The following is an 11,648-nucleotide window of genomic DNA, read 5'->3' on the forward strand; positions in this document are numbered from 1 at the left end:
AATGTGCGTTTCGAGTTTGTCACACAATGGAAAATGTATGTTATTAAACAATTTGAATAATAAAAATGACAAGTAAATATAAGTTATCAAAATCTTGGAAAATTTGGCATTAATCAGCAATGAAGATAACATGCATAAAATATATACCGTTCTACACTGTAAAAAATAAATTGTTGGCTCAATGAATTATTTTTTAGTAACTAGTTCCATAGAAATTTTACGTTCACTCAATTTCTGTCTCCAAAGTGTTACCTGGATTGATGTTTTTTAGTTGGCCCAAATTTGACTCAAATATAAAAAAGTATGTTGGCTCAATTAGCTTTATAGTTCATTCAACTAAATGTTTTAATCAGTTGAATCTTTAAAAACTTACAGCAAAGACTCTGTCAATTAAAATGTAAGTATTCACTCAATGTTTTATGTGTTACTCTCCATTTAGGAGACTTTCCTCAGCCAGTCCAAGCGGAGACTGTCTCGCTATGTAACGTTACCCTTCTGGTCTGCCCCTCACATCATCTCCGCTCTGGTTTTATAAACAGAGGAATATAAACACACACACACACATATACATAAATAACATGTTTAATATAATAAAGTTTGACGGTGAAAATACTTTATTCCCTAAATAACGTTAATGTTAGGCCAAATTTCCCTCAGACATCACACATAATTAAACACTATTGGGCGGTTTTCTCGGACAGGGCTTTTCACTGACTAAATTAACTTACATCTCTTAACATATGAGTGCCAGTCTTGTATTATATAAGGTTTGTTTGTAAAAATGTCCCAATTAAGACCGAGTTCTAAACTCTGTCCGGTAAACCAACCCTATATCCAGGCTTTTTATCTTTTTAACTAAAATAGCTCCACTTTACTTCGGTCACGTAACATAACACACTTCTAATGTATCTTTACAAAAATATAATTACAAAAACGTCGAGTATTTGCGTCTTTGCCAATTAATATATTCTAAAATTAACATTTAATTACAAACACTTACCTGACGTGAACTTCAGGAAACGGCTGACTTGTGTCCTCCCTTGTGTGAATCAGTAAGTGATTCCAGCTGTTGCGTGCGGATTGATCTCAGATGAAATGACCTGTGATCCAGATCCTTCCGAGTTAAAACATTTTAAATTCAAAATACACAGACGCACGCGCATACATACATGCACACGCGCGAGCACGCGCACACACGCACGCACACGGGTACACACACGGGTATATTTAGAAGTTTTAAGATTGTTATGATATTGGGACTATTTCTCCACTTGCACCTTCAGCTCTGAAGTTCAAAATCGCAGGCAGTACGTAGCCCAGTTATAACAAATGTGAAAGATATGAAATATCTTTAGATATCAGAGCCAGCAGTCGGTTTCTGATGGGCTTGCCGAGGCGAGGCTGCGCTGGGCGGGGTGTGAGCGCTTAAGTGTCTGTGATTTTCTGGAGCTCTTCTCCGTCCGAAAGTGTCCGAGCACATTTTTAAATAGACGCTATCTATATTAACCGACCGCATATTTAAACTTAAAGCACATACATTCACGCCTGAGCAACTCTTAAAATTACATTTTGTTACCAAATAACAGTAATATTGTGAGCATTTTGTTGTCAGGAAACATAGCTGTCATTAAAGTCCACATATTGACCAGATTTGTCTTAATTAGTTCAGTCAACACTAGCCATTCTGAATGTTGACTGAATTTGGAAATAACCATTCACTTAATGTTTTAAACACAGATTTATCTTGACTTAAAATAATATGTCTACTCAACTAAGCCCAAACAAGAAAATTGGTTTAACATATATATTTTTGCCCTTCCAACATTTAATTAATTGGATTTTTTACAGTGTATTAGATTGTTTGTGTCAGAGTCTCCATGCTTATAGCATCTTCCAAAGTCTGACCACAGATGACCAATTGGCTCCCAGTGGTTCTGGAAATACATGCACACATTTTTTAAGTTCTTAAACCTGCAATGGAATATCCCAGCCTTTTCTTTGAATTCATGTTCCTGTGAAAATGGACAAAAATACAATATGATTAGTTTGAACTGCAAATGATTTACAGGGGCCGTTCCAGAAAGTAGGTTAAGGCGTTGTCACCGTGACTTTTTGCTCGGTTCGGCCGGCCGTCCACACGGAAACGCAATATGATGTCACTGAAACAGAACATTTTGGAAAACCCCTACCAGGGTGAGTATTTTAAGAAACGCAGGTTGCGGTGTTGTCGTGTTGACAGTAAAACCGGGGTTTTTGCCTTGCAACGTCACTTTTGTTAGGCTTCTGATTGGCCAAGGTGGCTTTACGATTTGAGTTGTATCAACACCTGCTGGTGTGGCATGTCTTGACAGCGTCTGATCACGTGATTTTAAGTGTTCATTTTTACATAGTGGTTGTGCACACGCTTAATTCTGAGTCAACCTACGTCTGAGTCAGTTGAACTAACTCAGTTCAGCTGTTTTGTAACTGAAAACTCGTTTTTTTCTATCTCAGAGAAAGTCAACTCAGAGTTCAAGTTTTAACTCTGATTTGGTTGAACCTCCTTACTGAAACGGGCCCCAGGGCATTTATGTAATCCTTGACCCCGGTTTGTGTATTCTGAGATTCTGTCATGTTCATGATTGATGGTTTTAGAAAAATTTAGGCCAATATGAAACAGAAGACATTTAATAACCATATGCTTATTGTATTTACAGTAACACATTGACACACCTTATCAAGGACAGACTGAAATATTTTTTACATGTTTGTGTTACTTAACTCATCTACCCTTTCAGGTGTAAAATTTCTTATGTGAAAGAATTTTAAAAACTGAATTATGATAGCTGTTTTTCATGATAATCTATGTAAAAAATTGCAGAATTATACAATATCTAAAAGGTTTTCTTAAGCCAGGCACTGCATGTTCATATTGCATTACAGCATGTTATCAAGGTTGTAATTGAATTATTTGAAAATATGTAAATTAAAAAGTAACACACCGTGAAACAGGATTTCAGCTCTGCCATCAATTGCATGATTTGTCCTCTTATATCTGCCTTCTCAGGTCCACTCACTCCAGACTCTGACCTTGACAGCCAACGGATAACTGCCTGTGTATAATCATGATGGGAAAATGTAAAGAAAATATTTATGCTGTAACCTTCCATTGATCCAATGCATTTGGCTAAACTAGTCTGAGCAACAAATGTCTAGTTGTGACACTTATAAGACAGCATCAACCAAATGAAAAAGCATAAATTACTAAAATGAGAGTAATGCTGTGTTAACGGAAAAAATCAACACAGCGAACAAAAAAAATAATAAAATAGTCCACTAGGCTACAATGAAAACTTGTTCTCCATAATTTGTAGTCGTTTGCACCTGTAGATAGTCCTCTAGGTTAAACTATGATAAAACTTATATTTGAAATGTCCTGCTACTTTGCAAACACCATGTCTAAAACTAAGTGACCATCTGGGACATTTTAGAGTAGACCATTCACATTTAAACTTATTGGTTTATCCCAGACAGGGACTAGACTAGTCCTATATTAGTCTAAATATAAGAGCTGAATAATGTCCGAACTGAAAACAATTTGCACTGACATATCTTAAAATACATCAGTGCCCTTTGTTTTGTTTCAAAGTGCACACAAGTAATGTTTTAAGTAAGGCATGTTTGTTTAAACAAGTTATTTTCCTAATTAACTGTCTTAAAGGCGGTCTAAGCGAATCTGTGAACCCCCTCCCTTCTGTGCTTTCATGAACGCGACCAACCCCCACCCTCAAATCCTTCTTGTTGTGTATTGGCTGGAAAACACTTTGTTATGTTTCGTGGTGTTAGGTTTGGCCACTGTGTGTTTATTGCAGTTTGTGAAGCCTAGGCTGTCTACAGAGATTGCGTTTTTTTACAGTTTGATCAGCGGACAGGCAGCAAGCAGATAGTGAGGAGATGTTTGCTGTATGTAACAAAACATTTTTTATTGTCTAAAACACGTGAATTCGCTTAGAGCACCTTTAACCTAATCCATGTCCAGGAAACCACCCTTAAATCATCTGACATTCTGTAATCATTGTAACTGTTACAATTAAATACACTTCTATTCCATTACTATTAAAAGGAGCAAAAATCATAGCAGTTTTCATTTCAACTTAACTAAGTACTTACTTGTGTGACATGGTACCAGCAAAGCAGGACATCTGACTCTTTGAATACCTTGCGGATGGCATTGATTTCACCCTGGTCTTTATCGACCATGAAGCACCTGAAAAATACAAATATTTTAGGCTTAAAGGCAGAGAAACTAGAATCTATATAAACCATTCAAATCTATTTCATACCTCTCTTAAAAATAAAGACAATTAAAATGAAAGACATGCATAAAAGTTTAATATTAAAGAAACACTTGACACATCATTATTGTATCCTTTGAAATATAACTTTATATTACCTTGGAGCTATGTAAAACGTTGGTTTCAGCTTTTCTAGTGCCAGCTGAAGTGAAGCCTGCTTTTCATTTCCCAAGATCATATAGGCAACAGGTATGCCATGATCATGGCTATCCCTAACAATTAATGTAAATAAAGGAAATCCATACTGATTGACACAATGTGTTGCGTCCATAAAGACAATATCTTTTCCATATTCTCAAAGGTTGTCTCTCATCGATGGTGTTTGCAAAACTATGACGAGATCTGTTTGAGGGCTGTAAGGCTGATAAAAAACAACAGACTCTCTAAAAGGGCCCTCAAGAAGTTGTGTTGTACTATTGGCATCATCTTTGTGTTGCTGATTTTTTCGCATCATACATGTCTGAATATTGCCTATGTCTTTTAGAGTAACAAAATATGCTCGGTTGTTAAGATCAGTATGCCCTTGTTCCTTGGACCATTCATGAGATTTTAGGAGAATTGTATCTGGCTTAACACCAAGAGATAAAAGATCTTGAATATGCTTTACTAGCTCTTCACAAATTTTTTCTGAGTGACCCTCAGAAGAACTTGTTGGGTCATGTCCTGAATGAATACTGTAAATCCTTTCAACTATAACCAGTTTACTGACCCAATCTGTCCTCCTTTTAAAGGAAACATAGGCCTTTGAAGGAAAATTAAAACATCCCCACATCCGCATATCCTTGCAATATGAATATTAACCTTGCTTTGAATAATCATGATTTTATTATTGCATCATTAATGATTGCATTGCCTTTAATCATAAAGATTTTAAGAATAGCTTTAAGTATTAACCTTTAGCATATAGTATTAAAGTTAGAATAGTCTAGCAGGCTTGGAGATAAGATTCCATTGCATTTGACTCTAAAAGGTCATGTCTGCAGATTTTGGAGGCTTGCAGTTTTTTGTGGTATGTATGTATGTGTGTTTTAACTTTTACCTTGCAGAGATACCTGGGGAAACGAGAAACAAGATGTCGGGGCGACAGGGTGAAATAACGGTCATAGTTGTTTATAGCATGATGAACTTCTAAAACAGTAGTACAACTTTCCATCGAATGAGGCCCACACCCAACTGCACATATATATTTTTGGGGTCAGAGGGAAAGGCAGATCAGATCAACCGCTCCTCGGGGGACCTGTTTCTGCATTGGTGTTGTGTAAGGACAGGGACAGTTTTGACCCAGAGCTCTGTAATACTTCATTTGAGATACTTATTAAAAATAATTTGATTTGAGTTAAAAGTCTATTCTCCTCATTCATGAACATGCCGGACTAGAAATAAAGTCCAACACCTTACATCCTTTGGCTCGATAACTTCGGGGCATGCATGCTCCAGAGCGTTTGCATGTAAACAAAAAATATCCATCTCTCTGATTTCGCAGACTTGCAGAATTCACAATCCTAAAATTTGCATCTTTGGAGGTGTTTATGGTGGTTAGCCTATCTTGAATGAACTTAGAAGCTTCAGATTCAGAATCCTTTTTCAGAACATGAACTGTAATATCAGTGTTTCTGTTGTTTCCTTTACATCTCTCCTCTTTGAACACAGCTGTCTTTATATAATCATCCATTATAGATGTACAGAAAAAAAAGCAAAGAGAAACAAACGAAAAAATTAGTCTACAAACACCAACAATGTAAAAGAACAAAAATCTCAAAACAATAAAATGCAATGTAGATTCTGAGCTCTGCATGTATTGAATAGTTGGAAAGATAATGATCTTGATAAAGAGGCATTAAAAACCTTCTGTTAGTCTGAATTCATTGTCACATTACAGATTAAATATATATGACGTCTTGTTCTATGAAAGTTTCATATTGAGACTTTCTGACTTTAGCGCCCTCCGGCTTCACGTATGAATGAAACAAACTGAGTGTGAATGACTGCAGACTCCAGCTTGCTCATATCGCCATGATTGGAATAAAAATGGGTGAAATATTACCCCCCCTGCAGAAATTTGAAGTAAACATATAAAATTGAAGTAATATTTCTCCAAATATGCATACTTTGAATTAAAAGCCCCGATGGATGTTGTTTTATCGAGGGCTTTCATGACGATCACGGAGGAGTATTTTTATCAATGAGTGCAGCTGAGGGTTATATTTCAAATTAAAGGTATGTACCGTTTTTCATTTTCATAACGCCTGACAAAAATGAAGAAATTACTGTTACTAGGATTCTCAGATTAAAATAAAGGTCAAAAACTAAATCTTAAGTCAAAACACTTTTTAATGATGTATAGTTGTTTAATGTAAGTACATTTAAACTAACAGTAATTTAAATTATGTAAATAAATAGCTCTTCAGTGCACCCACACCCTCGCGCAGGCTATCAGGTTGATGACGGTCTGAAGGCCTCGTCGCGTACAGAATAAATATATATGATAAGATGACTTGAGATCAGCACTTAAATGACGGTCTGGAGGCATCATCGCATTACAGAATAAATATATATGACAAGATGACTTGAGATCAACACTTAAATGATGGTCTGAAGGCATCGTCGTGTTACAGAATAAATATATATGATAAGATGACTTGAGATCAACACTTAAATGACGGTCTGAAGGCATCGTCGCGTTACAGAATAAATATATATGATAAGATGACTTGAGATCAACACTTAAATGACGGTCTGAAGGCATCGTCGCGTACAGAATAAATATATATTATATGATGACTTGAGATCAACACTCAAATGACGGTCTGAAGGCATCGTCGCGTTACAGAATAAATATATATCATAAGATTACTTGAGATCAACACTTAAATGACGGTCTGAAGGAAACGACGCGAACAGAATAAATATATATGATAAGATGACTTGAGATCAACACTTAAATGATGGTCTGAAGGCATCGTCGCGTACCGTATAAATATATATAAGATGACTTGAGAGCAACACTTAAATGACTGTCTGAAGGCATCTTCGCGTTACAGAATAAATATATATGATGACTTGAGATCAACACTTAAATGACGGTCTGAAGTCATCTTTGGGTAACACTTTATTTTACGACCCGCAAAGTACCGCGTTATTAAACCGAATTTACAGCGTACCTATTTGTAACAACAGAGTACCTCTACAGTACATACTTGTAGTTATAAGGGAACAATATTTTAAGTTTGGGGTAATAAGGGGGTAAGAATATATAAATGATTTATTCTCTTAGTATTTTATAACTACAGGGTACCTATTGTAATATTACGTGGTATGTATGACTTACGTATATGGGTAATATGGTCTATGTGTAATGTTTTTTTTCATATATGCTACTTACCTGATGAAGTGTATTGTATAGCTTACAGTTGATGTCTACAAGCCACGTCGGCAAATAAAATATAACGGCACAGTAAAAATATTAGCAACTTGTACCTCTTTGATCTGTATACTGTATGTATACAGGAGTTACCAGGTAACTCTTATATTTGCGGGCTGTAAATTAAAGTGGGGCTTAAATCCCGCTTGTTCTGTGTATGTACCAGGTAACTCTTACTTTTGCGGGCTGTAAATTAAAGTGGCGCTTGTTACAGCCTTGTTCTGTCATATTTGCAGGCTGTAAACTAAAGTGGTGCTTTGTTCACCTCTTGTTATAAATGTTATAGGGTAAATACCATAAACATACAGAATATTGTTATTTTTATTTAAAAACAACTTATTTCAAAACATCTTTAAAACACTATAATTAAGCCAACACTTAATGTTTATTATCACATAACTTTTATTTCAAATAAAAAGTCATGACAATTTTTCGTTGTTTTTGCGGCTGGCTTCCTCTGTTGGTGTTCTTGTCCACTCAGATGTTGAGTTGATGTCGTCTCACAAATGCTGTTCTGCATTACATATAAAAAACATAAATGAAAGCCTTCAGTAAATGTTTCTTCACTGTGACTTGACCAAAAACTGAGTTTTCTGTTTTCTGAGCCAGTTATTAACTTAAGGCTAATTTATGTGCTAGCTAACCTGCTGCTACTGTTAAACTTCCTTGAAAAAACATTGTTTGAAATACGTGAGTCATGTATTAACAAAACCAGTTACCTTAATCAGCATGCGGATCCTGCTCACATCACTCGCAGCTGTACTACAGAGTGTAGAAAGTTTTTAAAACCTCTTAAAGAAATTTCACCTCAGGATCGCGTTCCAGCAAACCTCCTGCAGATGGCCGCGCGCTCTACACCTGCGCAGTAGCCTACGCATGTAGTCGTCTTTTGCTTTAGCGGGAGCTGGATACCCATCTGCTGTTGTTTCATTCTGGTTTGTCATTGCATAAATTATATTTGGCTAAAATACTTGTGTTTACACATGTTGCAAAGTTTTATTCTACCAATGATAACACCTATTAAAAATAAACATATAGCGTGCTGCTTTGTGGTCATTATTGTGTAATTTGAAATAAAAGTAAATAAATTGCAAAGCACCACTTCAAATATGTCCGAAAATGTAAGAGTTTCCTGGTAAATAGGGAATAAGTTGCTATTTTTATTGTACTTACCTTAAAAAAAGATAACCACGTTAAATCAGCTGGACTTTTGTTATTAAAAGCAAGTAATATAGGCTACTAAAATAAAAGTGATGTGCTATTATATTCACTTGAACCACTATAATGTTTGACACTTGCATTGCATGCGAACGGCCCCTACGCTAATAGAATTCTGTTTTTCTCTCCCTGTCTCGTCCTCGACCACGAGAACCATGAGACAAACAGACCCAGTTCCGGTTGCTGTGAAGATCATCGCATCACTGATCCACTGGCTGTCCTTCAACGTGATGACCAGCCGATGCCCGACCAACGACCACCGGCTAAACCAGTTTATTTCGCTTACCCGCCTCCTATCCCTACCGTTTCTATATATATATAAATATATATTAATTCCTCCCAATGGTTTTTGTCCTTCTAGGACTTTTTCCCATTGGGTTTTTTTCCTAGAGGGTTTTTAGTCCCAGGAAGAGTCAGCCAACTTTGGCTTAACTTAGCACTTTACTGTATACGTTACATTATTAATATGCTCGCTTGTACGGTTTAACCGCTTTCTCTACTTCTTATATTATCTATTGATTTTCTGTGTTCTCCTCTACATCTTCTCATGTAAAGCTGCTTTGCAACAATTAACACTTGTGAAAAGCGCTATATAAATAAAATTTGCCGATGTGGCTCGTAGACATCGACTGTATACAACATTCAGTAGTCAATATGAAAAATTCACAATAAAATAAAATAAAACATAATTTCCCCATAGACTTGACTAAGTCATACATACCACGTAATATTACAATAGGTACCCTGTTGTTATAAAATACTTTATAATTAATAATTTATAATTCTTCATATTCTTACCCACTTATTACCCCAAACTTAACATATTGTTCCCTTATACCTACAAGTACGTACTGTAAAAGTACCCTGTTGTTACAAATAGGTACGCTGTAAATTCGGTTTAATTACGCGGTACTTTGCGGGTTGTAAAATAAAGTGTTACCCGTCTTTGCGTTACAGAATAAATATATATGACAAGATGACTTGAGATCAACACTTAAATGACGGTCTGAAGGCATTTTTGCATTACAGAATAAATATATATGACAAGATGACTTGAGATCAACACTTAAATGACGGTCTGAAGGCATCGTCGCGTTACAGAATAAATATATACGATAAGATGACTTCAGATCAACACCTAAATGACGGTCTGAAGGCGTCGTCGCGTTACAGAATACATATTATAAATATGATATAGTATTGTGCGATATATTAGGGCGAAACGGGTGAACAGATCCGGCTTTACGATCTCCCGGGGGCAGACAGAGAAACAGTCAAGCGCGCCATCCTGCCGCGAGCGTGCAAATGGATTCGGTTCGTTAAGTTACGTTACATGAGCGAGCAAACAGCTTTGGTTTTGCGCAAATTTTATTTCTTCGCGAAGCTACAAGCAATACATCGTGCTCAGTAGGAACACATTTACAATGCATCATTTTATAAAACTTTGCTTACCTATGCAACTTATAAATCTGCAATTGGCGACCTGTCTGATATCTTTCACTCCTGGAGCGGTTGAACAATTTCGCGTTAAGCACCTCCCCAGTTTTTGAGCGCGGCTCAATTTGATGACACCTCAAGCGTTGATTGGTAGCGGCAGTTGTTGTTCCAGGAACAACATTAAAAAAGTTGGTCTGAGGACATCAGCCACTTGGCAAAATCAGGACGTGCAGAATGCTCCTGTGAGCATTTTAAGCAGAGCACTTTTGCATGAAAAGTCACATTCCAGCTTGAAATGTTGAATTCTCACTCTAAACTGCTTTTCTGAGCTGAAAAGGCCTTTAAACGACTTGTCTCATCATAAGAGTGCTCCTGTGAGCATTTTAAGCAGAGTTGTGCACTTTTGCATGAAAAATCACATTCCACTTTGAAATGTTGAATTCTCACTCTAAACTGCTTTTCTGATCTGGAAAGGCCTTTAAACGACTTGTTTCATTACTAGAATGCTCCTGTGAGCATTTTAAGCAGAGCCCTTTCGCATAAGGTAACCAGACGTCCCCGTTTTCCAGGGACAGTCCCGGTTTTTGGAGTTCTGTCCCCGACTGAAGCTGTCCCCGGAAATGTCCCCGTTTTACAGCATGTCCAAAACAATCAGCAAATACACTGGCCTTTTCTCAATGTGAAGGAAGGATCCTAGGAAGCCAGAATTTCGAGGATGCTACGTCATCGTCATCCGTCGAAGGACTGTTCCAATGTCGAGGATCCTCGTAATTGCAACCAAGGATTGAGTGCTTTCTTCGGCAAATATCCCATATACATGAAAGGATGCATATGTGTAGCCTTCGCGCTCTCCAATCACCCACAATCCTATGCGCGGTTAACGCGCATATTTAAAAAAAATGTCGGGCGGCAGCGCGAACGGACGGGTGACGGGGCAGTATGCTTTCAAATATAAGTATTTTTTTACTTTATTGAAGAGTTGATATAACCGCAGTAAATGTTTATGTAACGTTTAAATGCCAGTTAAAATTACTTAAGTTACCTTACAGAAATATATAGAAAATATAGCTGCAAGAAGCAATGCCGGGGTCAAGCCGAAAAGGGCACAGAAGGATGTAAAATTGAGATCGGATAAGCAGATTAAAGAACCTAGGTAAACCTAATGATAAGGGATAAAAAAACAGCAATGTAACCAACAAAAATAATCTATGTTCTTGTCTACTGTGATCGTCCTTCTG

General features: G+C 36.8%; 1 protein-coding gene across 2 annotated transcripts; it reads right to left on the reverse strand.

Annotated features, from left to right (window-relative positions):
* Window positions 1-822: 822 nt before the first annotated feature.
* On the reverse strand, window positions 823-6,043 carry LOC129419845 (uncharacterized). Of its 2 annotated transcripts, none has more exons than XM_073860983.1 (5): window positions 5,728-6,043; window positions 4,433-5,076; window positions 4,150-4,246; window positions 2,982-3,092; window positions 823-1,934 (listed from the first exon to the last, which is right to left on the reverse strand). In XM_073860983.1, the coding sequence occupies exons 2-5, from the start codon at window positions 4,603-4,605 to the stop codon at window positions 1,830-1,832; spliced, it is 486 nt and encodes a 161-aa protein (XP_073717084.1). In that variant the 5' UTR covers window positions 4,606-5,076; window positions 5,728-6,043; the 3' UTR covers window positions 823-1,829. The 2 variants fall into 2 exon arrangements, with proteins under 2 accessions (XP_073717084.1, XP_073717083.1); XM_073860982.1 differs by having other exon boundaries at window positions 823-2,012; window positions 5,728-6,042.
* Window positions 6,044-11,648: the final 5,605 nt, after the last annotated feature.

Source organism: Misgurnus anguillicaudatus, chromosome 22 (genome assembly GCF_027580225.2).
Source record: "Misgurnus anguillicaudatus chromosome 22, ASM2758022v2, whole genome shotgun sequence".
Lineage (NCBI taxonomy): Eukaryota > Metazoa > Chordata > Actinopteri > Cypriniformes > Cobitidae > Misgurnus > Misgurnus anguillicaudatus.

Excerpts from the sequence above, each read along its gene's own strand:
- LOC129419845 (XM_073860982.1), bottom strand. The coding sequence starts at position 4,605 with ATGGACGCAACACATTGTGTCAATCAGTATGGATTTCCTTTATTTACA. Across the intron at positions 3,093-4,149 it reads GCTGGTACCATGTCACACAA|GCAGTTATCCGTTGGCTGTC; the intron begins GTAAGTACTTAG and ends GATTATACACAG. Across the intron at positions 2,013-2,981 it reads AGCTGAAATCCTGTTTCACG|GAACATGAATTCAAAGAAAA; the intron begins GTGTGTTACTTT and ends CCATTTTCACAG.